At 35.0% G+C, this 27,645-nt stretch overlaps 4 protein-coding genes across 4 annotated transcripts; all 4 read left to right on the top strand.

The window, feature by feature from the left end:
* The first annotated feature begins 2,279 nt into the window (after nt 1-2,279).
* Nucleotides 2,280-10,833, top strand: LOC124449489 (serine/threonine-protein kinase/endoribonuclease IRE2-like). Its single transcript, XM_047000419.1, has 3 exons — nt 2,280-2,470; nt 9,073-9,770; nt 9,850-10,833. Exons 1-3 carry the CDS (start codon nt 2,374-2,376, stop codon nt 9,919-9,921), a joined length of 867 nt encoding a protein of 288 aa, XP_046856375.1. The 5' UTR covers nt 2,280-2,373; the 3' UTR covers nt 9,922-10,833.
* An 8,491-nt stretch (nt 10,834-19,324) lies between these two features.
* LOC124447952 (basic salivary proline-rich protein 2-like) lies at nt 19,325-20,459 on the top strand. Its single transcript, XM_046998944.1, has 3 exons — nt 19,325-19,372; nt 19,791-20,159; nt 20,232-20,459. Exons 1-3 carry the CDS (start codon nt 19,325-19,327, stop codon nt 20,259-20,261), a joined length of 447 nt encoding a protein of 148 aa, XP_046854900.1. The 3' UTR covers nt 20,262-20,459.
* Nucleotides 20,460-20,649: 190 nt separating this feature from the next.
* Nucleotides 20,650-24,291, top strand: LOC124447953. The gene is made up of 7 exons (XM_046998945.1): nt 20,650-20,777; nt 21,057-21,284; nt 21,388-21,441; nt 21,635-21,708; nt 21,892-21,939; nt 23,377-23,496; nt 24,238-24,291. The coding sequence occupies exons 1-7, from the start codon at nt 20,711-20,713 to the stop codon at nt 24,289-24,291; spliced, it is 645 nt and encodes a 214-aa protein (XP_046854901.1). The 5' UTR covers nt 20,650-20,710.
* A 236-nt stretch (nt 24,292-24,527) lies between these two features.
* LOC124447954 (fibrillin-3-like) lies at nt 24,528-27,619 on the top strand. Its single transcript, XM_046998946.1, is given in 4 exon segments — nt 24,528-24,850; nt 26,039-26,194; nt 26,974-27,012; nt 27,015-27,619. Coding segments are annotated over 4 exon segments (936 nt in total). The 5' UTR covers nt 24,528-24,714.
* The last annotated feature ends 26 nt before the right edge of the window (nt 27,620-27,645 follow it).

The raw sequence follows: 27,645 nt of genomic DNA on the forward strand, positions 1-27,645 counted from the left end.
TGCCACAAACGAACACAACAAAGCTTTTTTCAACTCATTGGCTTACCAGTAACAAAATGAAGGCTACACACTCGTAAATACGTGCATTTAGAATCGTCAATGTCTGCCCGACGAATTCTTTCAAGATACAAAGAACTACGTTCCTTGTGTAAATCTTGCAATATTTTGCTTGCATTGGTTTTCACAGCTGGTATGCGATAAAAACTTAATTCCTTATCCCTATCAGCACGCTTCGAACAGCAATAAATTGCGCAAAAGTTAACCATCCTTAACAATAATATTGCTTTGTTATTTACATGTCGCGTTTGCTTGTCCTCCAGATGTAACGTCACCGGCTTTGTGACGTCACATGCAATGGGTCTATAGTATTATTATAGTTTCACTTGGCAAGTAGGAACCAAAATGGCGGCTCCGCGTTCGCCTCAGACCGTTTGTCCCAACTCTTATACTAATAGGGGGCTCTGGTACTCGTAGGCTTTGCTAAAGCTCCCTTTTCACGAAGCGACAACAACAACAAACTTCCTCGTGCCATTCCCTTACACGGTCAAACTTCGTACTCGTTGTCGTAGTCGTACTCTTGCTAAAGCTCCCTAATAATGGACCGGCAAAAATGTTTATGAGCCAAACAAAGCGCGCCATTTTGCCGGAAGTGATGGACTCGTGCAATTTTGATAGTCTTTGAAAAATCTCACTCGTGCATGTTTTTTCCAAATTGCACTCGAAACCATGCTATTACCTGTACAAATTTATCGTTTTCATAAAAAACTATACATAGCAGGATTGAAAAAGCGAGTCCTTTACGTCACGGATACTGTGCCAAAGGAAAAACATCCGACAAATTAAGAATTGCTAAATCATATGATAACCAATTAAAAATTCAGCTGACGATGCTAAAAGTAGAAGTACTTTCGAACATTGATTTGAATTTTTTCAACAGATAACGATATTGCTTCGAGAAAACAACGCGGTGTATCAAACAGAACTGTGTATGTGGAGTTACTCCTTTATGTGAAAGAAGGAACGTTTACTAAAGTCGTGCTTGCTATCGCAGAGAAACCTAACTACAAATTGATCCCAGCGTTTGAAGCCAGTGTTCTTTTAAACAAAACCCAAGTTGAATGGTTTCTTGGTTTCAGTACTTGGTCTAGTACTTCATCTAAGACCAGTATTTCTCTTCAGTGGATCATTGTCGTTTGTTTTGTTGTTTTCATTTGTATAATTTGTTTGATCTGGAAGTGGAGAAGACAACAGGTAGGTTTATTATTTGTACTTTTATAGTAAGCCCCCCTAACTTGGACTGGTAAAATTGTGCTCACATGATCCAAAATAAATTATATCTCCTTCAAGTGAGCGAAAAACACGCAATAATGATAGAGAGTTTATGTTGAGTTATCTCTCCAGTTGATATTACTGTTTATTAAGCCATTATTAAGCGAGCTCGTTGTCTTTGTGGAGAAATATCGGATGGAAGTTTTTTTGTACTGAACGAGCCCGTAGGGCGAGTAAAGTAAAAAATAAAAACATCCCACCATATGAAAATGCAAACTGACAAACATTTTGCATAAATACGCACATAATTATAATATGTTATTATCTTATTATAATATAACGAAACGTTAATTTTACTGAAAGAAACTCTTTTAAATTTAGCTACGTCATGGAGAAAACCTTCCTGAGAGAGAAAACCTTCCTGAGGGAGAAAACCCTCCTGAGGGAGAAAACCCTCATAATGGAGAAAACCCTCCTGAGGGAGAAAACCCTCATAAGGGAGAAAACCTTCCTGAGGAGAAAACCTTCCTGAGAGAGAAAACCTTCCTGAGGGAGAAAACCTTCCTGAGGGAGAAAACCCTCATAATGGAGAAAACCTTCCTGAGGGAGAAAACCCTCCTGAGGGAGAAAACCTTCCTGAGAGAGAAAACCTTCCTGAGGGAGAAAACCCTCCTGAGGGAGAAAACCCTCATAAGGGAGAAAACCTTCCTGAGGGAGAAAACCTTCCTGAGGGAAAACCTTCCTAAGGGAGAAAACCTTCCTGAGAGAGAAAACCTTCCTGAGGGAGAAAACCCTCATAAGGAAGAAAACCTTCCTGAGGGCGAAAACCTTCCTGAGGGAGAAAACCCTCCTGAGGGAGAAAACCTTCCTGAGAGAGAAAACCTTCCTGAGGGAGAAAAAGCTCTAGAAATTCGAAAACAATTGTTAGGTCCAAATCATGTTGATGTCGCTGCGTCTTTACACAATCTTGGTTTGGTCTTTGAAAAAACTGGAAAGTACGACGAAGCTAAAGAGGTTCACGAAAAAGCTCTGGAAATTCGAAAACTGAATGTGCCAGGTGAAGACCATACTCATCTCACTGCGTCTTTGAGCAAATTTCGTAGGATGTACGAAGAAACTGAAAATTACGAGTCTCAAAAAACTCAGAGTAAATTTCCAGTTCCAAGTCATGCTCATGTTTCTCTGTCATCAAAAGATTTTGGTAAGTTTGTAGGTATTATATACAACATAATGTTGGTGGCTCATTTGCGTTAATGATATTTTGTTAAAGTGCAACTCCGGCCAAATTTCACCCCATCTTTTTTTCTCCAAATAAAAAATATACATTCTTAGAAACATTTTGTGTTTGGGCATTTTTGGTTTGGTATAAGTTGTTTAAATTTAACGCTAAATCTTGCCCCTGGATGCGAAGTTTTACAAATGGATCGTGACGTCATAAGATGTTCCGACCTCGCTAGTTTATTATATTACAATAAACAAATGCCAGCATGGAGCATTAATATTGTTAAATTTTGTGTTGAACGAGTTTTATTCTGCAAATTTGGCAAAAGTATCAAAACGATAACTATCAATACAAGTATTGGTTAAAGGGGAACTCCACCCTTACATAATGTTGGTATTAAAAGTTCCATTTTTAAGCAAAGGTTACTATATTTTGAAATTTTTACATCAGCTATTTTATATTTGACAAAATCGCGTCTTCAAGTGCGCTATTTGAGCTGAGGCTTAGCAGCGTGGGCACAGAAAGCGTCAGCGGAAATTATTTTGACGTCAATCGTCAAACCGATTTGGAGTTTACAACAAAGTAAAATAATAACGCACAGCCTAGCACAAAAACAAAACAATCGCTTATAATGGCTTTTTTGGAAGAACCTCGGCCTAATTCACCAATCGATGGTGAAATGGAAGACAATCCAGCAAACCATATTCGGCCATATCAGTTTGAGCCCGAATGGCCGGCTGATGAACACGAAGAAGCTCACCAGTTTGAGGACAACGAAGAACAGGAATTTGTGTATATTGAGGATGAACGTCGGCCCGAGAATCTTGAATGGTGAGTAATAAAATGTTATATTATTCTAGACCATTGTTTCGATCTCGAAAGAACGTTTTCAGTTTTTGATGTTTACCACGTCCACACACACATAATACTTCAGATTTTAAAGTTTTTATTGTAAGATTCAATCTTTATTGAAATTTAGACATTTAATTTTCAAGATTCTTCCTTTTGACACATTCAGGTGTGAATGTGGTAATTTCCAAATAATGGACAATAACGAGAAATGTTTATGCTGCAAAGAGATTTCCAATATTTGTGACAAAAATGTAGAGGCAGTAGAAACGAATGAGACCACCGAAGTCCCTTTGTGCATTACCCAACATCCTGGTTTTGAGCCGGTTTGTCTTAACAGGTAGGTTTTACAAACAGCTTGGTACCAGTACAAGCAGCAATATGAGGTAGCATATGATGGGCCCGAAGACAAACTGTACCGCCATATCGCATATAGACAGTTGACAAGATGGTGCTGGGGTATCTTGGGTAGAGAAGCAAGAGTCGTCTTGCCATCATGTGCAGTTACTCGCATTAGAGAATTATTTCCTCCACCTGGCCCTGCAGAGGAATTTCAATTTGAACGCTTCCACTATGCTGGTTTTGCTATGTTAATATTTAAGAATGAATGTACAAAAGTTGTCTTCACTGATGCAACATCATATTATATGGGCATGGCAAAACCTATTGCCATAGCTAACTTCACCACTGACATTTTATGCAAATCTAGACTGATGTTCCTTTACAAGTACTTTTTTCCTGGGTGGACATGATTTAGAAATGTTCTTTGGAAGATTCTCGCCATGATGTACAAGTTCAATCTCCTCAGTTTTGCATGCATTCACGACCTCGGTAAGTAGTATATCAACGTACTGGTATTCTTTCTTTTCTTTCATTGCTTTTACAACCCACTGCTTCTTTGTTTTAGCAAAAATCATTTTATAACGGTCTTGCCCTTTGTTTGTCCCTGACTTAATGACTGCTTTATCACGTTTAATATTGTTTTTGTGATCAAATGCTGCTAACTGAGTGCGGGCTACCATTCCAGGAAATGAAAAATGCTCTCGCTTTGGCAAGTATTTCAGTAAAAGGGTATGGTAAACCTCCAACTCTCCTGTGTGACCAAACTCAGATAGCTTCCGCAGGTAGAAGCCTCTTGTCACAAATCACCTTCTCTGCAGCAATATATGCTTGTGAAGTAGGAGATAACCACTTCTTCTGCTTGTTTGTCTTTCTGTTAATTGTTGGTAGCAACATTGATGAAAATATGTGTTCTCTCTCCAGAAATGCTTGTACTTGGTTAAGGATAGACTTCCATTTTTCCTCTAATTCTTCTGCATTCTTGTTACAACTTGCAGAGCACCACAAAGATGATTAGAAATGGACTTAATCCAATGGGTCAAGTCATCATTTTCCTTAATGTTAGCCTTCTTTGTTAGTTTTTTGTGACAGATTTAGACAAATGCCACACATCATATTGGCGATCAATATGAGGGTGTTTGTTTTTCATAGCACTGGCAATTTTTGTCCCAAATGTGACTTAAAAAAGGGAAATTATGTATAAATAATTAGGAAACTATAAGTTTATACTTTACGTCAAGGAAACTACACCTAAATTCTATGCACGAAAGGCTAATTTTACTATGCTTTTATGTAGGATTATTTTCTAACCATAATGAATCTAAATTACACAACCATGTTTTATTATTATTCAATGTTATTCATGGCAATAGACTGGTTTTACATCAGTAGAAACTGTTGTTAAGGTTGAATTCGGAGGACAAGCAAACGAAGCAAACGGCATTACAGCACAGTTTCCACACAAATAAACCTTCGTATTTTTTAAAAATAATATTAATCGATGTTTAAATTCTATATGTAGTGCGGAAACTGTGCAATAATGGCCTTTATGGATGTGAAACCGTTCTATTAAAACAGAATACAAATAACCAGCTCAATACTTGAATGTAAGCTATAAAAGTTGCTTGTGTATATACCTATGAATAAACAGTTCTGAAGTTTCGAAAAGAAACATTTTGTGATTAGGAGAAGCATTTTGACGCAAGTTTATTATGACTGTGCAATGACTTTACATAGAGCTTTGAGCAGCAATTGACGATATGACGTCAAATACAAGCCGCTGACATGTTTCTGCTCCCACGCACCGGATGCCCTAGCTGCAGCATTTCAACTCATTTTTGTGAAAATATTTAATCAAACAAACAAAAAAATTGCCGCATATTTATTTTCACGGGACAGACAAAGACCAACATTATGTGAGGGTGGAGTTCCCCTTTAATAAATCTTTGGATGACGCAATTTTGTCATAAAGTTCATCAACGAAGTTTGTCAACGCTGACAGCCATAATGAATATAAATAGTAATCAAATGTATTCTGCCGTTCTTGTACTAAATGTTGGAGACTTCGATTATTAAAATAAGCTTGAAAATGTGTAACTCTTGACGATGAAGCTTTCTGTATTGACGTCTCGACCACAGGTGTTGTTGTAACTTGTAATTGTAACAGAGTTGCTGAGAATATCGTAACTATTAACCATATTCTATATAAAGACATTACTGAACTGGAGAATCAGTTCTTTAGGGAAAATATACTGGCACAAAGTCTTGCATCCGTCAAATCAATAGGTACATAAATGACTAAGGCTATAAAATTAATATCACATTTAATTTATGTTTTTTTGTGTCCAACTATTTGAGATCCGTAGCTTATTGATGGCTTTTAATATGTTTCAGTCGGTTAAGAATACATACCAATTTCATAGTATAATACAAAAAAAATTGGCAATAATGAATTTAAAGTCCTAGATTTAAGTTGTTCATTGAGATACAAATTGTTTCATGTGAGGACTGTGTTATTCATTTTGGTTGTAGACAAACAAAAGAGCCAAAGCAATAATTGACACGCAGTTGGGATTCATATTTACATTAATCAAAAAAAATAATACTTCAAAAATCTACCTATAAACTAAAAACATATACATAAAACCCGCTCTAAAGAACAGTGAGATGAAAACAAAACATTTTAATCAAACAAACATTGCTCAAGATATATAACAGCTATAAACTCATTGTTAGTTGTAAGATTCAAATACAACATTGCACCAATTTAGAGATAATAATATTCCATATACCTGGTGTCTATTTCAAAGTGACTCATAGAATTAAAGCATACATTTAAGTATCATCTTATAATATTTACGTATCAAAATTTAAACACACTTTGAGTCTTTGACATCTTAGAAAAATTTTTGCTTCACCAAACCCAGCTCTGTGAAAAGAACACGCAGCTTTCAAGAACAAAAATTCAGGAACATTTGTAGTTTATACAAGAGTTAGTTGTTTGTTAATAACCTCCAAAATATACCGCCCAGTGTGCGAATTACTGGTTTGCAATGTGCAATTTGCACATCGTTTTAGCTAAAATGAAAACAATTGCACATCACTTTTTCAAACGATATGCAAAAAAACTCCTTGATTGATTACCACCACATAAATTGAAAATAGTTTTCTAGCTTAATCTTTACAGATCTTTACTTTATAAACGAGTGCGCTGCACGACATTAAAATCTATATAAAGTAAATGGTTTGAACCCAGGAGTATCGTTATATGTTTGTAAATGATGATCATCCAGGTTAATGAAGTCCTGAGAAGGACTGTTTTTGTTGTTGTTGACTGACGTTTCGACAACCTTAGCGGTAGTCATCTTCAGAGTCAAATGAGGAGTAAACGTCAGGTTAGCCGTATTTGTTATCTAGTTCTTACGTCATTGTGTTGTGTGTACAGGAAATGTGTATTGTCATTGTGAATTAGTGTGAAGTGAAATTTTTTTATTTTTAGTTGTGATGTGTGATTTAGGTGTGATGTTTTTAATTGTAATGTGTGGGTGTAATTGTGTGTTGTCATTGTGAATTAGTGTGAAGTGTAATGTTTTTAGTTGATCGTTTGTTTGTATTGTGAATAAGTCGTTTGTAAGGTGCCGGTAATTGCTGTGATCTGTTCAGGGGGGTTTGTTCCAAGTTGGTATACCAACTTTCTAATGTAAGCCGTTGTCTATTGTCAGTACTGTAAGTAATGCATTTTGCCGAGTCCCAGTCAATGTTGTACTTTGTGATTCGGTGATGTTCGGCAATGTGATTAGTTTTGTCTTGTTTCTTAGTAGCTCGTTTGTGTTCAGTAAGTCTTATGTGTGATGTTCTGCATCACACATAAAACACAAAAAAGATGTTACAAAACTTAAAGCCGTAAGTTCGATCATTTGCTTGTTTCGTTCGTGTTGCTTATCTTGTCAATTATTTTATACTTTAACACTACAAAATCATGATTTCTTTCACATGTTTCTAAAACAGACAAGAATCTTATCGAAAGGGCTGAAAGATATGATAAGAATTTAAATCGCTTACTTTTTTTGTGGTGTTAAATACTTATTGAATTGCATGATTCCTTTTCTACCTGAGTAAAAATTTCATCAGAAAGAAAATTTTCTCGAAAAAGAAAACCCTGACACAATAGACACATGACAGACAAATTGTTTCTTGAAAATAAACCATCATATGCTTAGTAAAATAATTCAAAAATGCAAAAACCATCTTTAATTTGGCAAAGGTAAAACAATACCAGCAATGTTGCCCGAGAATAAGAAAAACAGGAGATAGGGCTTGATTTTGCAGAAATAAAGATAACGAGGTTCACTTAACTAAGGTGAATAAGAGAAACAGTACGTTTCAGATAATAAGTTAAAGGTTATAATGCCTATAAAACGAAAATTTTGCAGCCTGTGTTATACTTTTATTGAACAGAAATTTTAATATGACAACGGAGTTTCTCTACTAGTTTATGCATATCTCTTTTCGTTCTCAAGTTATTGAAGCTTTTATTTTGTTCGATTCATCTAACTTGTGACGTCACATTGCATAATAAGAACTAGAATTATTCGGTACATTTGCTAATACTTTACTTCAACTTTGCAGAGTGTCTTTCTCTGTGATGTGTTAATGATATAAAATACTGCCTACTATAATCAACGTAAAGTTGTCAGGAAAATGAAGTGTATTTAAAACATGGCAGCGACTCATTTTGCATGCAATATGATGTCACAAGTTAGATAAATTGGTAATAGCAGAGACTTCACTTCAGTATTATTTGAATGAAAGAGTCATACATAAAAGGTTTTAGAAAGCATTCATTTCAAAGATCTGGTCAATGTAAATATTATGTAACTAGCAAAGTTTTCGTTTCATTGGCACTTTAATGGTGTTCAAATAAGGTTTGAGAGAATAGTTGTTGAGTTTTAGTTGCTCATCGAACTTCAATGTTCATATTTGGCATTAAACATTAGATAGTCTATCTAAATAATGAGTGTCGAGAATGAAATGAAAAATTAAATGAAGCTATTTTGTTATTTTCTACTATAAAAATTTATACCCTTTAAAAAATATGCTCTATAAATTTAAATTTAATATTTTCGAAAAACGTAAGGTTATTTCTTAAAAAAAATATATGAAATTACTGCAGAAAGAAGTTTTTGTGATTAATTGTATGGTATAAGCTAACCTCAAATGTTGCCAGATTTGATTGTACAATTAAAGAACTTATGATTTGTCTAATGGTTGTTGATAAGTTTTTTCAAAAATGAGCCGGAGCTAATAATATCCTTTCCTGATTGGGAAAGTTTAAGCTATTTTGACATATTAATTTCGTTTCCTTCACACTTGAATGTAATATTTTTGTCTAGAAGAGTGGAAGTACATTGGTGAATCAACGAAACATGAAAAATTGTTTTTAAAATTGATTGAATATGGACGCAATTCCAGTGTTGAGGTTAAATTGGTGGGCAATGTACGAGTAATTCTCTCAGAAGAGTTTTGCATTGGTAAAGGAAGTGGTGCAACCCGAGTTTATCTTGGACTGGGTAAGGATGGTTACGGTAAAGCAGTGAAACAAATACGTCGAGATAGCTACATGCAGCTTGCACAGCAAGAAAAGAAAATTTTGAATAAATCCAACGCAAGAAAGTCGAAATATGTTGTGAATTATTCTTTCCTAGAGGAAGATACTTTAACAGAGTATGTATATTTGATATTAGACTTATGTGAAGAATCATTGGAGAGTTTTGTCAAGTCTTCTACTTTACATGATCTTCAAAAAGCTCTTCCCAAAATTCTCAGACAAATTTTGCAAGGATTAGCTGATCTTCATAGCGGCCCAAATCCTATTCTTCATCGGGACTTAAAGCCCGCCAATGTTCTCCGAGACACACAAGACAACTTTCTTATAGCTGACTTTGGCATTAGTCGAATATTGGAAAATGATTCTACGACACATGAAAGCAATCCGAACATGGGAACTGAGTATTGGATTGCTCCTGAATCATATTGTGAAGATGAAGATACAGTTAATACAGGACGGTACAAGAAAACGTCTGATGTAATGGTAAGTGCAGGAATATAACCATTTGCAAGTCATGCATATATACAATCAATTTTGTGACTTTACATTGTTAATCTTTTAGAATGCAGGAATGGTAGCTTATTATATTGCAACAAAGGAAAACACCCGTTTGGAACTAAACCCCGTAGACTGATTAACATGTTAGATGGAAAACCTGTTGGCTTGGAGGAAATCAAGGATGAAACATTGAAAGACCTTCTATCGTGGATGTTAAACCGAGAACCCAAAGAGAGACCATCGGCTACTGTGGCGTTAAAACACCCATTTCTTATGTCAGATGACGAGAAATTTGACTTATTATGTAAAGTTGGAAATCTTCAGCAGATTAAGACAAATGATCCCCTGTGTAGTGTCGTTCAACAATTGAATAGCGAATCTTCAGATTGGAGAAGCGAAATAGATAGTGATGTTTATGATTATTTGGTGAATAAAAGAACCTATAACTCTTCATGGACAGAATGTTTAAGACTTATTCGAAATATTGACCAGCATTGGAAGGATCTAACAAAGCGAAAACGAAAACCAAAACCATTTTATAAGATTGGCGATCACAGGGCGTATTTTCTCCGAACATTTCCTAATCTCCCTGTTCGGGTACATGCTGCTGTCAGGTCAAATGAAGAATTGAAGAACGAGCCAGAACTCAAGAACTTTTTTCCTTTTGATGAATGCCAACTACATCAAAAAAAAATTTAGATACAACAGAACCTGTTGGGAGTAAAAAAGAAGCAATTAAGAAATCATTGATACTGTTGAGATCTTGTTTTATAAATATAAAGAAAAACAGTTTCCATGACGTATTTAGATGATATTTCACCCCGTTTCTGGTGCATCTATAGCCTGTGGTATTCATTTATACAATGTATATATTTAATTTTTGTTGTAAATTGTTTTGGAAAAAGACTGAAGGTGAACATGACAATAAAAGTTAACTTTTATACTTGGCTGCACTGATAAATTTTGCTCTACATTCATCCAACATAATAAACTCGTATACGATAAATAATTGTATTTCTGAAATTATAATAATTACTAAAAGTCTGGCTTTTGTGTTTTGGGCTCTTGGGAGTTCCTTATCGTATAAACCTGACCATCAGAAGTTGTGCATAATTCCATAAATAGAACCTTTTGTGTTTTACTATCTCACATTAATTACGTAGCTGATCAATACAAAATAGTTAAACTAAATAAGATTTTCATGAGATTGAAATGAACCCTTATGATTTCATTGGAAACTACCCCTTTACTGGTACCAGAACTATATTTGACATATTTTGACACTAAAATTGAAGACAACCACATCCACAACTTTTTCAAATGCATTGTGATGTCCTTTGCAAGTTGAGGTTGTTCACATTGGCAATAAAGTAACTGAGAAACTTGCTTGAAGTACTTGTGCATGAAAATTGCATAATCTTGTCTTTTGACCAACTGCTGTTAACATATAAATCAAACGGAGTTTGGGAGAAAGATTATGATAATTTGTTGGATTTTTCAAAACAAACAACCAAAAAAACTGTTTATATATGATATTTCAGATAAACGTGCTGACCGGCTGTGATTATAGGGCCTGAGTCAATCTTGCAAGGAACACTAAACAAGCCATGTGTACTAATGAGCCCCAAGTGTTCTGTTGTTCGTTGTATAGATCATTATTTCTATCATATACATATCAGTTCTTTGATACTCAATGTATCATATGTCTATCATATATATATCACAAACTGTAAATAACATAACTATTCACGCTGAAGATGAATTGCAGATAAGTCAAAACATGTATGTAATTGAAGATATAAAATTGAAAAATGTTTTCGTTTATCTAAAATGTTTACTAGGTATCGTGCGCATAAGATCATATGGTACTTTTTTAATTCATTTCAAGCATAGCATTTTCATATTTGTTGTTGTTGCTTTCTTATTGCTTCTTGACATTAAAACGCCTGTTTTCTGACATCAAATCTCTTTCATGATAAGATATTTTCACTTTAAATGAAGAAAAGAATGTCTTTATTGGTAAAAGTTAAACTGTCATGTGTAGGAATGAGAGAACGTAAAGGTGGAAGTAGTTACAGTAGCTGTAGAAGATGTGGAAGAACGTGTCAGGTAATAGGTGGTAGCATTCTTTTATGAAATGAAAACAATCTGATCGAATGAAGACAGAATGCCTGTGTGTGAACAAGAGACCCCAGTAGAACAAAAAGGTTACAAGACGTAGAGGTAGAATTTGGGAACTGTGATTGTGGATGATGTGGGACAAATGTGTATTAGAAAAAACGAAGGGAAACGTTTACAAGACAGTAGTGAAACCAGCAAAGATAAATGGTTTAGAGACAGAGATACTGCGATAAAACATTAGATAGAGCTGGATGTTGCAGAGATAAAGATGCAGACAGTCTCTTTAAGGGTTAAACTGTCAGAATTCGAAACGAACATGTTAGGCATGTCATATGTTTTAGAGACAATGTTAGAGAGGAAGGCTAGGGTGTTTTGGACAAGTTCAAGGCTAAGGTGGTTTGGAGAAGTTCAAGGCTAAGGTGGTTTGGAGAAGTTCAAGGCTAAGGTGTTTCGGACAAGTTCAAGGATAAGGTGTTTTGGACAAGTTCAAGGATAAGGTGTTTTGGACAAGTTCAAGGCGAAGGTGTTTTGGACAAGTTCAAGGATATGATTTTGAGAATATCAATAGAAGGTTGCTGAATTAAAGCTGCCAAGCAATAGACTTAAAAGAAGATCAAAGTGGAGGTGTGTGGAACAATTTTAAAGATAATGGATATTGAGGTAGAAAGATATTGAGTTTAAAACTGCAAGGTAAGATACCTAGAGGATGATAGTAGAGGAGGTCTATTATGCATATAAATTGTAAATAGTAAGTAGATAGGCAGAAAAATTGAACATGGTATATTCCAATGAATGAGAAAAAGATATGAAGAGATATTAAGCATTTAAAACTTATAAAAAATTCGATGTTGATCACAGTTTGTTACAGCTTTTGCCATCAAGCACAGTTTGCCAAAATTCTTATGCATTTTTTTTATGTTTGAAACATTTACCTTTGCTTTATTTACATTTTTTAAATGAAATAGTTTCATCAAAGAAAAATAATAACGAGAAAATCAATATGAAATTCATACTGATTGTCCTAATTGTTATGGTAAATACAACTCACGCTTCGTATTTCTACATTCATAAACATTGGCGTAGTCAAGAAAAATAGTACTCCTGCACACCAATGTCGCGCCGAAGGTGCGTCCCCCCCTAAGGGGTCTGGTGGCCTACCCCCAGAAAATTTTGAAATACAGAGCTTGGAAACTGTGATTCGGAGGTCGAATTATTTGTTGTACAATACGTTATAAAAACACGTTTTTATGAGCTGCATTCTTAATGTGGCAATTGTCAAAACTTCAACTAGTTAAGAAGGTACTAAAGGTGGCTCAGTGAAAAGTCACGCAGGAGACAATTGTCCCCTAAAGCATAATAAATCAAACTCAAAATTGCCCCTGAATAAACAGAAGAATTTTGGTTTAGCACAAAAAATAACATAATATACGACACTTCCTTAATAGCATAGGAGGAGACTGTCCTTAGCATTCCACTTTTTAGTTTAGACTTGTTTAGATTGGGGCAGGTAGACAGGGACGGCTTTATTCTTTAAAGTTATGCTTAATTTGCTCAATGAAGTACCGTGCATTATAAGAAAAAATATCAAAACATAGTATACCCGTCATCATAGTATACCCGTCATTTATAAAGAAAGGCCAGCCTGCTGGATTTTTTAAAAAATTTTCAACCACCTCATTATGCAACACCTCTGATTTCTCTTTTTGTTCAATGATATCTTTGTGAATTAATTTTCTACACAAAGAGCTAAGCCGACCTTGACCCATTCTATTCTTCAAATAGCTTTTTACCCTTTTCAAGCACGAAAATGACCTCTCTACTGAACCACTTGCCAATGGCAAGACATCATTTAATTTTAACAAATTTACTTCTTGACGTTAACTCGACTGGAGATTAAATTTGTGTATGTATTTAAGCACCTCATTACTGCACTCTGAGAAAGTCCTTGTCGTTGTAAATGAAGTAAAGTTGACTCTCCAAAGTAGTTGCCTCTGAAAAGGCAAGTGAACATGAAAGATACCGTGTAAAATAGAATTTACTCAGATTGGAAAAGACAAATAAATTTTTTACGTATATCATTATTTTGATTGTTGGCTTTTATTGACAGATCGATTGATTTCGACCAGCACTAAAACCATCCATTTTATAAAGTCGATGATCCTAAAGAGTTCTTTTTGAAATCCCAGTTCGGGTACGTGCAGTTGTCTGGTGTAATGACGAATTAAAAAACAACCCAGAACTTAAGAACTTTTTCAGTTTTTAATGGAAGCGAACCACAATGAAACGTTTACTGACAGGAAAACAAATAACAAATCAACGATACGGTAGTTAAAGGATTTGTTTTGTAGATGTAAAGTAGCAAACCACTTTTCACTACGTATTTGGATGATGTATAATCACATTTCTGCATGTAGCTTACATTATTGAATGATATAATATCTGATTATTTAAATTTTATTCTCATTTGCTTTTGTTGAAGACGTATGACATTTAAAGTCAACTTTATAAAATACATAATAAAACTCTTATACCATAGTAAATGGTATTTCTGGAGTTTCAATATTACCAAGATCCCGTTTATTAAAGTATTAAAAGGCAGTGATAATGGTTAATGCCAGAAGCACAATTGAATGGACTTAAGCTCTGAATTTAATAAACATTAATTATCTGAAGAGACTGAACAAAGGCAATTAAAAAAACAAATAAAGCCTTTACAGCAAACGAAGAGTGAATCCGGTATAGCACGCAGCTTAATAGTCTGGTCTTGCACCCGTTTCGCTCATTCTAAATGGGTATTACTCAGAGTTCTAAACTTTAGGGGGTGTTTACATGAATCCGGAATGACTTTCAATTCCAATCGAAACGTGATGTCAATCCACGTTTATATGGGAAATGAACTCAAGGATTGACTTTTCGCAGGAATTTTGAATTTTGAAGATAACAAACTTAAACATTATAACAACCCTTTTCTTTCCTTTCGTTTCTGAGTTAATACAGCTTAATACTTGCAAAAAACTAATTGTTGCTTTTTTTCGCACTCATTATACCCCATTGAATGGAATGAAACTTCGATCCGGAATGAAAATAGGAATGAACTCGATCCAGATCGAGTTGTAACTCATTCCGGATTCATGTAAACATGCAGTAGAATTTCTTTTAAAATGGAATGAGTTCATTCCGGATCGAAAGTCATTCCGATTCATGTAAACACCCCCTTAGAATGCGGAAGATAGCCAAATTAGATTGCTTTCTGTGCTATCTAATAATGGATGCGGTATGATGTTGTTGTACACTATTCTACACATTAGGATAATAATATCTGAGATCGTCGCCATTTTTGTTTCCAAACATACACTAATAATCTACATATACCAAGGAATTATTCAAATACAATGAACAACAGACCTCAAAAATATAACAAACTTTCAAGAGAGCAAACTGATGCTCTTAATTACTATTTTGAGAATGGCCTGAAATCTACTCTGTGTTTTGAGCTGATAAAAACAGCCGCCGAAGAAACGTTGTCTGTGGACAAGGTCAAGGTGAGAACGACCTCTTCTTTAGTTGTCCGCCGTCTTTTAAAAATTTGTCTGTATGCAATAAACCAACAACGAAAGAAACGCTATCAAATCAAAGCCATACGTATCTTAATCACATCCCTAAATTTGTATTTCTATTCCACAGTATGAAGTTCTACTTTAAACTTTTCTTTTTTTCAAAAAGCACATTCTTATAATGTGTTGTGATATACAATAGACATCCTTTATGTGCAGAGTTATAGGCTGTGAAACACAGTAACTGGTGCAGCTTTATTGTAACACTTGATGTTATAATGTCAGTAAAAATTTCACAAAATTTGTTTGACACTGCATGTTTTGAAATCATTCATAAGCTTCTTCACAACTGACATTATGCTTTTTTCAGAAATAGATTGGCAACAAAGTTGCTTCTGTCAAAAGAAAATGTCAATCTAATAATTCAGAGTCACCCCTACCCTCATGTAATCCACCAAAAGTCCCCAAACCACCACCCAGATTACGGGGGTCATACGGATATAATCTATTTCGCTCCGAGTTTGTTAAATCAGGTGAATGAAATATTAAAATCACATTAGTATCATCAATAAGAGTTTAAGGAAAGTTACCCATCAAGAATTTGATATGATGAAAGCCTTGACAAATTTATCCATTATTGCAGATGAAGTAAAGGGGTTGTCTCCACTGATCTGATAATAAACTGGATATAGCTTCTACAGGTAGCAAATGTGGTTCACCTAACGGGGGATGTCAAGATGTTTGTAACTCTGCAGATGGATCGTGTTTATGTGTAACTCGCCCAGGCTATGAACTTCAAGGTAATGACAATTCAATATATATTTTTCTAAACAAACTTCAACAAAAAAAACAAGTGTTTTAGTCATGGAATATTGTAATGCTTGAAGCATCAGATTATTCACCACCCCTGTAAAAAAACATGAAAATCCGTCCATGGTTCAAAGCATGTAGTAAGTAGAAAATGGGCAAACGTGAGCACGTTGGAAAAAACATTGTTCGAATCGAAAAAGTATTTTTTTACTTCAGCCTCAGGTTAAAGAAGAAACAGCGATTCATCGTGCGTTATTTATAAACTGTCCGTCTCGTCAAAATTTTGAGCACTACTTGCATTATTCTGTCGCGAGTTGTACCACTTTCACTTCAACGTGATCACCGAATACACATAAAAATGATAATGTGAACTACATATGTAAGCGCGTAGTTAATTTAAAGTGTTAAGTCTCATTTGCTTGTTGTTTTTTCAGCACGTAATTAACAACATCACACTCCGTAGCTAAAAACTCCGATCTTTCAGAATTTTCAAAACTGCGGGAGTTTATTCTGTAATTTTCATACAGCAGCGTTTTGAAGTTGGAATACCTTGAGACACAGTACATCGCAGTAATTCATTATTTAAAGTGTCCTTGTATGGTAATGATCCGTTATTTTATTTCATTTATGGTAATGACCAGTTAATTAAACTTTCCATTTATGGTGATCACCCGTTACAGTTTTCATATAGGGTAATAACCAGTTTTTCCATACATGGTAATGACCAGTTATTTAATGCTTCCATATATGGTGATGACCATTATTTAAAAATTCCATATATAATGATGACCAGTTATTGAATGTTTCCATTTATTGTATTGTATTTTATTTTCATTTAGCTGGTGGTAAATCATGTGGTGATATAGACGAATGTAAAAATGGAAATGGTGACTGTATACACTCAAACTGTATATAACACAGATGGTAGTTATTTGTGTGAATGTTTACCTGGTTATAAACAATCCGAAATAACTCCACACAAGTGTGAACCTAAATCATGTTTACCATTGATCCCACCTCCATGTCCACCTAATGCATATCATGATGAGTTTGGAACAGCCTGCAAGCCTGCACGTATCAGTTGCCCACACGGACATGAATATTTGAAATTCTGTTCCATCGACTGTGATAGAAATTTTAAACTAGCTGTCATTGAATCAACAAACATCCCTAACGCCTTCGCTAGAAACTTCCTTAATATAAATTTCAACGTACCCATTGAGAGGGAAAAATGTGTATTGGACAGTAACACCGAGAATGTTGCTTGGGACTGGGACCCAATTGCTGAACCTTATTACTGCAGGAGAGTAAACGATCCACCTTCAAATATTGTTTTCTCGAGAGCTTCTATCAATGTGAAAACAAACACTTTTGCCATTGTCAGCTTTTTCAATGCATTCGATTTTCAAAATGATCGCTTGACGTTCACAATAATGAATGCGGACGCAAATTTTTATTTTCTTGTTCAAGGAAGAGCATTGTTGGTAAATAGACGTTTGGTGTGGAAACCCCGGTCAGATAATATTTACACTGTTAAAATTAATGTGAGCGACAATGGTTCACCTGTTATGTTTACTACAACTAGTTTTAACATTACTGTGTTGAACATTAATGATCTTCCATACGACATAAAACTTTCAAATAACGAAGTGTTTGAAAACGTTAATATTGGTTCTGTTGTTGGTATTCTAACAGCTAGAGACGATGATCTTGATCAAAACCACACTTCAAATTTTGACTGGGAATTGGTTGACTCTGGTAATGGTTACTTCAATTTGCTGGATAACATGATAGTTGTTGCAAAAAGCCTCGATTACGAAGCAAAGAATAAGCATCGTATAAAGATAAAATGTACGGACCGAGGTCATCCACCAAAATCTTCGTCTATCTATATTTTTGTCGTTGTACGAGACATTAACGAATTCCCGAAGGATATAATTTTGACGGGTAATCGCATCCCGGAGAATTGCGTTCTGGGGTCAGTCATCGGCGACTTCGTTGCGACTGATGACGATAATGACATGTTAAAGTTTCATTTGAATCACAGTAGTATTTTGGTTCGTGAAAAGTTTGCTCTACAAGGTTTGTATACATGGTGATTTTTTTGATTTTACATTCATAACCTTTGATAGCGTGATTTAGTTTTCTTCATTCTTTAATATCAAATACAAAAAAAATTATCAGTATAATAACAATAGATTAAATCAACACTGACTCTGAGTACTTTGAAAATTCCAAATTTTTCTCTGTAGTTAGCAAATCCAATTTTGTTTACATAAAAACTTCTTTCAGGTGTTCCAAACGTTGAATATCGTACCATGAACGATAAATCAACTAATTTTTACTCGATTCCCCTCGTTGTTAACGGTTCTCTTGATTATGAAGAAGAAAACGTTTACATTATTTGGTTGGATGTCGCAGATCCATAGAGAATGGAGCTCAAAGAATTTCGGATCGAAGTAACCGATGTAAACGAAGCTCCAACTGATATTTTGATGTCTGAAAAGTTTGTAGAAGAGAATTCTCCTGCTTCAACAGTGATTGGAAAGTTTTTGGTGAGTTAAATATCAATCGGTTGCTTAGATTTCTTGTTTGTTTATAAGATATACCGAGATTCCCTGAAGGCAATGTTTTTAAAAAATATAAATGCTCTTCTTAAGAATTCATTTTAACTGTCGCGTTTTTCAATTTTTCCAGAACTTCACACTAAAACTGTAACTTCGTACAAGCAATTTCAATCCTAATCCAACACTAAACATATTTTAGTCAGAAAGAACTTATACTTAACAAGGAGACATACAATTACCTTATGAAAAACTTAGCCTAGAACATGCATTAAGAGTGTACCTCTGTCACAGGTAAAAGATCCAGATGTAAAAAGTGTGCCACCTCAGATCCATCATTGCTCCCTTGAGAACTCATTTAATGGGGATGAAGATGAAGATGAGTTTTACATTACTCACGAAACTGATAGCAATTTTCTACGAGTTAAATATAATAGCCTTCTCGATTTTGAAGAAAGAAATGATTACAATATCAATGTCACTTGTAAAGATGCTGCTGGCCTCGATATTTCAAAGTCATTTAAAGTTTTCATCACTGGTAAGTCTATCTTTTAACCCTTTACTTTCCAAGTTTTTTGATCCAATGAGTTTGGGATGATTTCATTAATGTTGTCAACGACAACGCTGGGAAAGAAAGGGTTAATTACATTAAGTAATTAGGAGTTACAGAAAGTAAGAGTTTATGTTGAGTTATCTCTCCAGTTGATATTAATGTTTATTAAGCCCTTATTAAGCGAGCTCGTGGTCTTTATGGAAAAATATCGGATCTAAGTTATTTTTGAACAGACCAAGCCCGTAGGGTGAGTAAAGTATAAACTTAAAACATCCCACCATATGAAAATGCAAACTGACAAATCATTTTGCATAAATATGCATATATTGAATTTACTAAAAACGGCAGTTATTATAATATAAGGAAACGTTAATTTTTCTGAATAAAACTCTTTGAATTTTAGTTATGTCATGTAGTAAACCCTGCTGAAGGAGTAAATCCTCCTGAGGAAGAAAACCCTCCTGAGGGAGTAAATCCTCCTGAGAGAGAAAACCCTCCTGAGGGAGAAAACCCTCCTGAGGGAGAAAACCCTCCTGAGGAAGAAAACCCTCCTGAGGGAGAAAACCCTCCTGAGGGAGTTAATCCTCCTGAGGGAGAAAACCTTCCTGAGGGAGAAAGCCCTCCCGAGGGAGAAAACCCTCTTGAGGGAGAAAGCCCTCCTGAGGGAGAAAACCCTCCTGAGGGAGTAAATCCTCCTGAGGGAGAAAACCCTCCTGAGGGAGTAAATCCTCCTGAGGAAGAAAACCCTCCTGAGGGAGAAAATCCTCCTGAGGGAGTAAAACCTCCTGAGAGAGAAAGCCCTCCCGAGGGAGAAAACCCTCCAGGGAGAGAAAATTCTCCTGAGGGAGAAAACCCTACTGGAAGAGTCCCATAGAAACAAACGATGAAAACAATTGGAGACCAATAAAAGAAGAACAAGGAAGTTTGAATGAAAATCCAGTCCGACATCGGACAAGCAACGAGTATGCAAACAATTACTAAATACTTTCTCACACAATTTTTGATATCAAGCCTAAGGCACACACACATATAAGTCATTAAATTAAATAATATTTTGTTAGTACGACTACAAGATTGTTTTCGTTCTCTGTTGCTCATTCATTACTACCTTTACATACTGATACACGTAACTTGAAACAACTCGGACTGTTATTTGCCAACTATTGCTCACCAATCACTCCTAACGACCCAATCAATATTTTTGCATAATCAGCGCTCTCACTCATTGCGTCATTTTGCCATGGAAACATGCATTAGGTTGTCAAAGATGGCGGACAGAAACTAACATTTGAAAGGAACAATATTTAGACATTTTTTAAAGAAATGTCTTCTTTCGTGAATTCGAATGGTTTGGTTGACGAGTTTGATGAAAGGAGGCGTTCCTTGTCGTGTATCCTTGTCTTTTATGATGTTAATTTTTGGCAGCATTCAATTAAATAATTAGCTTCTCTTTTGAGTCTAGACAGCCTCGTGTAATGACATTATATACTTGGTAATTTGCCTTATGCGATTTTGTTTTGATTTTATAGCTAAAATTGCAAGTGAGCAGATTTTTGCAGACGTTTCCTATGGGTTTTCTTTGTATAAACCTATGAAAAAATGGGAAAATGTGTATTTTACATATAAAAATCGAGTGAATATAGTATTCGTCTTTAATTTATCTGCGAAGCCTCTAAAGGAAAAATGGATTCTATCGATTGCATCAACCAGAAGATAAGAGACCTTGGCACAGAGTTGACGTCGTTTTATCCTAAAAATGAGCTTGTAATAGAAAGTTACGGTGAAATAAGATCAAATGTTAGTAGTAAAAGCGAAAAAAATTTTAGTTATGGGCACTTAGAAATTGATTATCGAGCTCCGAAGCAAGTTTCACGAAAATCAGCTATCTCGACGCGAGGTATGTTTTTGTTTTCTTTTCGACAATAAGATGTCTTTCTCAGGAAAACAAAGATTTTTCGTTGTCTAAATTTAAATTGATTTCTGTTTTCATGACTTTAAAGAAAAGAAAAGTCGAGATGTGAATAAGTTTGCTGGTGTTTACTCCATGAGAACAGGTTGATTTTTTTCTTGAGTTTTTGTCTTAGACCTTGGTGTTTTTAACCTTATGCCCTAGCTTATACCTTGGTGTACTTGTTTATACCTTGCCATACTTGTATTATACATTGAATTACTTGTTTTACTCATTTGTGTACTGGTGTTGTCTATTGATGTACTTGTCTTACACCTTACATATTCTTTATTTGACAGTCATGGGAAAAAACACAAACCCTTTTCATACTCATGGTGGAACAATTAATCCGACAAAGAAGTTATTTAGCAAGGTTTTGTTGCAATTTGATTTTATTTAATTTTCCAACTTATCTCCAATTATTTTTCTTTAATAATTATTACGAGTAAGTTTCTCTTGCTCTAGCTGAATTTCATTTTTATCCATCTACTTATACATTTGTGAGATTTTGAAACAGGTTATGGAACAATCGTTACACTTACCTTACTCTAAATAGATTCAACGAGATGAAACTAAAGTTTCAAAAAGACCTTTACTTGTCGAGGTAAACATATTGAATTTTACAAAATCTTAAACATCAAAAATATATACTTTATTTTCTGGTGTACAGTCTGCAAGTTCTCTTTTGGTTTTGAAAATCATTGCTAGTGTGGGTTGTAGCTGAGGGTATTCTGTTAAATCCTTTAAAGAATATTTGATTCAACATTGCTGGGAGCATAGATTTTCATTTATTGATATTAGAGATTGTTTAGCTAAGGGAACGGATTTGACCATTTATCTACTATTGCTCCCCCAATGCAACATCTATCTAACATTGTAGCATCTATACACCATTGCACCATCTATCCACCATTGCACCATCTATCCACCATTGCACCATCTATCTACCATTGCACCATCTATCCACCATTGCACCATCTATCTACCATTGCACCATCAATTTACCATTGCAACATCTATCTAACATTGTAGCATCTATACACCATTGCACCATCTATACACCATTGCACCATCTATCCACCATTGCACCATCTATCCACCATTGCACCATCTATCCACCATTGCACCATCTATCCACCATTGCACTATCTACCATTGCACCATCTATTTACCATTGCACCATCTATTTACCATTGCACTATCTATCTATCATTGCACCATCTATCTACCATTGCGCCATCTATCTACTATTGCACCATCTATCTACCATTGCACCATCTATCTACCATTGCACCATCTATCTACCATTGCACCATCTATCTACCATTGCACCATCTATCTACCATTGAACCATCTATTTACCATTGCACCATCTATCTACCATTGCACCACTATCTACCATTGCACCATCTATCTACCATTGCACCATCTATCTACCATTGCACCATCTATCTACCATTGCACCATCTATCTACCATTGCACCATCTATCTACCATTGCACCATCTATCTACCATTGCACCATTTATCTACCATTGCACCATCTATTTACCATTGCACCATCTATCTACCATTGCACCATCTATCTACCATTGCACCATCTATTTACCATTGCACCATCTATCATTGCACCATCTATCTACCATTGCACCATCTATCTACCATTGCACCATCTATCTACCATTGCACCATCTATTTACCATTGCACCATCTATCTATCATTGCACCATCTATTTACCATTGCACCATCTATCTATCATTGCACCATCTATCTACCATTGCACCATCTATCTACCATTGCACCATCTATCTACCATTGCACCATCTATCTACCATTGCACCATCTATCTACCATTGCACCATCTATCTACCATTGAACCATCTATCCATCATAGTCTTAATTTTGAATCAAAAACAAGATGTTTTCATACACATTTTAGTAATTATTCAGCTTAACTGTTAAACATGGCACTAGGCGCATATAAAAACTGCGGTATGTTTTTGCTTGTTTGTTTTTGTCATACCACCAATTTGTTATTTAGTATCTTTCAGATGCTGAAGAAGAGAATGTCAAGAAGAAGACTTATAGGTATATGTTTGTTTATTTTTGTCTTCTCCGTAACTTGTTCTTTAGGGGCAACATCGTCCCCCTTATGCAAAATGTACGTACGTAAATATAGCACTTAATTGTACAAATAAAGTTAATTGTAAAATAGAGACTTTGTCGTGGTGACAAATCTGAAAATAGTTCTAAAGATAGCAAATACCATAGTGAAATCTAAAAGTAATATAATAAGTTGATAATTCTTAAGAGAAGTGTTTTAAGTAAAGAGCACTAACCCAATAGTTCTAACTTAAATGATTGGTTAACCAATCCCGTCCTCTGCGATAAAAGGATTATGGTTTCAATTTATCCCTGTTTTTGAGCGTCATCTCCCCTTTTGGAGATGACGTACACACTTTCTTGACATTATAAATATCGGTAGATTGTAAATTTTCATTTAGCAGACGTTGACACCTGAGGAGTAGTCTGCCGAAATGCATCGTGTCGTTTAATTTAGAACTACTGGGTTAGTGCTCTTTACTTTAAACAGTTCTTTTAAGAACTATCAACTTATTATATTACTTTTACCATTCACTATGGTATTTGCTATCATTAGAAATATTTTCAAAGATGATGGTCTTGAAAATATTATTCGCGGCAGTCGCCTCCATGCCCCCTTTCTCCCTTGCCTTCGCCTATTAAGATTTTGACACAATTTTCGCAGATTTCGACTTTTCGCTTCACTTGCAGTTTTTCTACACTGTTCAATGAACAGATAGTTAAAGTCCAAGAAGCAATAAAAAAACTGGCTTACTTTAAACTAATTAATGTCATACTTTCCTTGAATCATTCTTTTAAGGAATGTAATGCTAATTATTTTTGGACTTTGCTGTCTTTGATGCTGTTGAAATAAAGTATTCTTTTCTATGGCTATTGTGTCTAGTTATTCTTCTTTTGTAAAGTTTGCTAAAGGTATTAATGAAACCATGTAAGGCAGAGGAGACAATATACAATTATAGATGAAACACAGTTTTATTTAAAGTGATATCTGACGAATTTAGCCGTATACTATACTGTTTTAGCTTTCTGTTGCTCATTCAACACAATATTTTATTGAACTCAAATATTTAAAACCTGTGTGGAATGTCTCATTTGAATGACACATGCAGTTTAGCGTTTATGAAAACGGCATGAAATCACAGTGTGGAGGTTGTGGTACGAAATATGAAAGTACATTCGTTAATGATTGAAGACATCTTTGACAACTTAAAACCGGAGTTTTTTTTCACTTATATGAAGAATATTTTGCTGTGGTAAAACCTTTGAATCCTTAGTAATGTTATTGAGACGTTTCTTTGTTGTTACTTATTTATTGTTGGTATTTCATTTGATCTTCGTGTTATCATCGAGAGAAATAAGACCACGAAGAAGTCCAACACCACTTCCACCATCAGTAAATTGTCAAGTTTCGCGTAAGTTTTTGCTTTGCCTTATTTTAGATGTTGGAAGAAATGTTTAAAAATTATTAGTTGCTCATTGTATAAGTCATGGCTCATCCATCCGTAAAATCAAATATTGTTTTTTAAATGCCGAAATACGTTTTCAAGCCATTGGAATTTCGTTTTGCTTATCACAAAAAGTCAAATTATGCCTTACATGACATCTTGTGATTTCTCCATTCGTTTGATGCATGAATATCGTGTTGGTTATTTTGAGGTAATGTAGTCGCTTATATGGTCTTATTTTATGTGATCTTTCACTTGAATTTTGAACCCAGAATTATCCTCCTTCGTCCTTTAGATTTGCAAATATTGCTATGAACTATCTTGTGCTTAGCCGCATATGAAATTTTCAATCATTATGCCGGAATTCGCGCTTCAACTTTTAGATTATTCTAGATAATCTTTTCCATTACAACTTGCAGTATACTGTGACGATCGATTCTTAATAGGTAAACTTATGTAATATTTATTTTGTGCTCAATATGAAATAACGTCTTCTCGGCGCTTGATTTATTTTGTATCTAAGCTTTTTGTGTAATATTTGATACATCTCATGCTCCGTTGGCCCTTCTCAGTATGCAGTCGTTATCAAGAATTTTTCCTTGCTCTCAATGAGACGATTTGAAACGACTTGAAATGAACAATCATAGGTGCGAAAATTTGCAAAAAATAATTCCAATTGTTACAAACGTCGAAGTAACGAAACAAGATAACAGCGTTCAACCAGTTCAAAATAGCAAATTTCCATCTGTCGATGCAACTTTCACTATCTTTGGGATCGCTGGATATTTCATACATGAGACTTCCAACCGTAACTTCCAACTCAAAGAAATCGTTTGTTAACATTTGTTACATGTAATGCAAGGTTATAAGATAGTGTAAGATCAAGATGTAATAATGTGGCGTAGCCATCCTGCTTATCCACTCATTACCGTGAAATTTATCGTTATTTACTTACTGCAAAAACAATAGATTTATAAAAACATAAATAATAACAATGATTCAAATTTACATGGCAGGACCAAAACCTGCAGGCTAACTACGCTACTGACAGTGAGAAAATTTCAACACAATAAAAGGACAAAACACAACTCGTAAATGATGAACATAAGTAATCTTTGATTTTTAATCCAATATTCTTTCTTCATCTTTCTACAGCGTGGACGGAATTTAGTGCTTGCAGTACAAAATGTGGCATTGGAACAAGAACTCGTCGTCGTCACATCACGACAAATCCTGCTCACGGGGGGTCCCCATGTCCTTCTTTAGAAGAGTCTCGTCAATGTGTAATTCGCCCCGGCTATGAACTTCAAGGTAATGACTTTTCAATATATTTTTTTCTAAACAAACTTCAACAAAAAAAAACAAGTGTTTTAATCATCGAATATTGTAATGCTTGAAGCATCAGATTTTTCACCACCCCTGTAAAAAAACATGAAAATCCGTCCATGGTTCAAAGCATGTAATAAGTAAAAAAATGGGCAAATGTAAGCACGTTGGAAGAAACATTGTTCGAATCGAAAAAGTATTTTTTTACCTCAGGTTAAAGAAGAAACAAAGATTCATCGTGCGTTATTTATAAACTGTCGGTCTCGTCAAAATTTTGAGCACTACTTGCATTATTCTGTCGCGAGTTGTACCACTTTCACTTCAACGTGATCACCGAATCCACATAAAAATGATAATGTGAACTACATATGTAAGCGTGTAGTTAAATTAAAGTGTTAAGTCTCATTTGCTTGTTGTTTTTTCAGCACGTAATTAACAACATGACACTCCATAGCTAGAACTCCGATCTTTCAGAATTTTCAAAACTGCGGGAGTTTATTCTGTAATTTTCATACAGCAGCGTATTGAAGTTGGAATACCTTGAGACATAGTACATCGCAGTAATTCATTATTTAAAGTGTCCTTATATGGTAATGATCGATTATTTTAATTCATTTATGGTAATGACCAGTTATTTAAACTTTCCATTTATGGTGATCACCCGTTACAGTTTTCATATAGGGTAATAACCAGTTTTTCCATATATGGTAATGACCAGTTATTGAATGTTTCCATTTATTGTATTGTATTTTATTTTCATTCAGCTGATGGTAAATCATGTGGTGATATAGACGAATGTAAAATAGAAATGGTGGTTGTATAAATTCCAACTGTATAAACACAGATGGTAGTTATTGGTGTGACTGTTTATCTGGTTATAAACAATCAGAAATAACTCCACACAAGTGTGAACCTAAATCATGTTCACCATTGATCTCACCTCCATGTCCGTCAAATGCATATCATGATGAGTTTGGAACAGCCTGCAAGCCTGCACGCATCAGTTGCCCACACGGACATGAATATTTGAAATTCTGTTCCATTGACTGTGATGGCAATTTCAAACTAGCTGTCATTGAATCAACAAACATCCCTAACGCCTTCGCTAGAAACTTCCTTGGGATAAATTTCAACGTATCCATTGAGAGGGCTCAATGTATATTGGACGGTAACACCGAGAATGTTGCTTGGGACTGGGACCCAATTGCTGTACCCTATTACTGCAGGAGAGAAAACGATCCACCTTTACATATACATTTCTCGAGAGCTTATATCAATGAGAAAATGAGCATTTTTACCATTGTCGGCTTTTTCTATGCATACGATTTTCAAAATGATCCCTTGACGTTCACAATAATGAATGCGGACGCAAATTTTATTTTCTTGTTCAAGGAAGAGCATTGTTGGTAAAAGACGTTTGGTGTGGAAACCCGGTC

This window comes from Xenia sp. Carnegie-2017, unplaced genomic scaffold (assembly GCF_021976095.1).
Source record: "Xenia sp. Carnegie-2017 unplaced genomic scaffold, XeniaSp_v1 HiC_scaffold_23, whole genome shotgun sequence".
NCBI lineage: Eukaryota > Metazoa > Cnidaria > Anthozoa > Malacalcyonacea > Xeniidae > Xenia > Xenia sp. Carnegie-2017.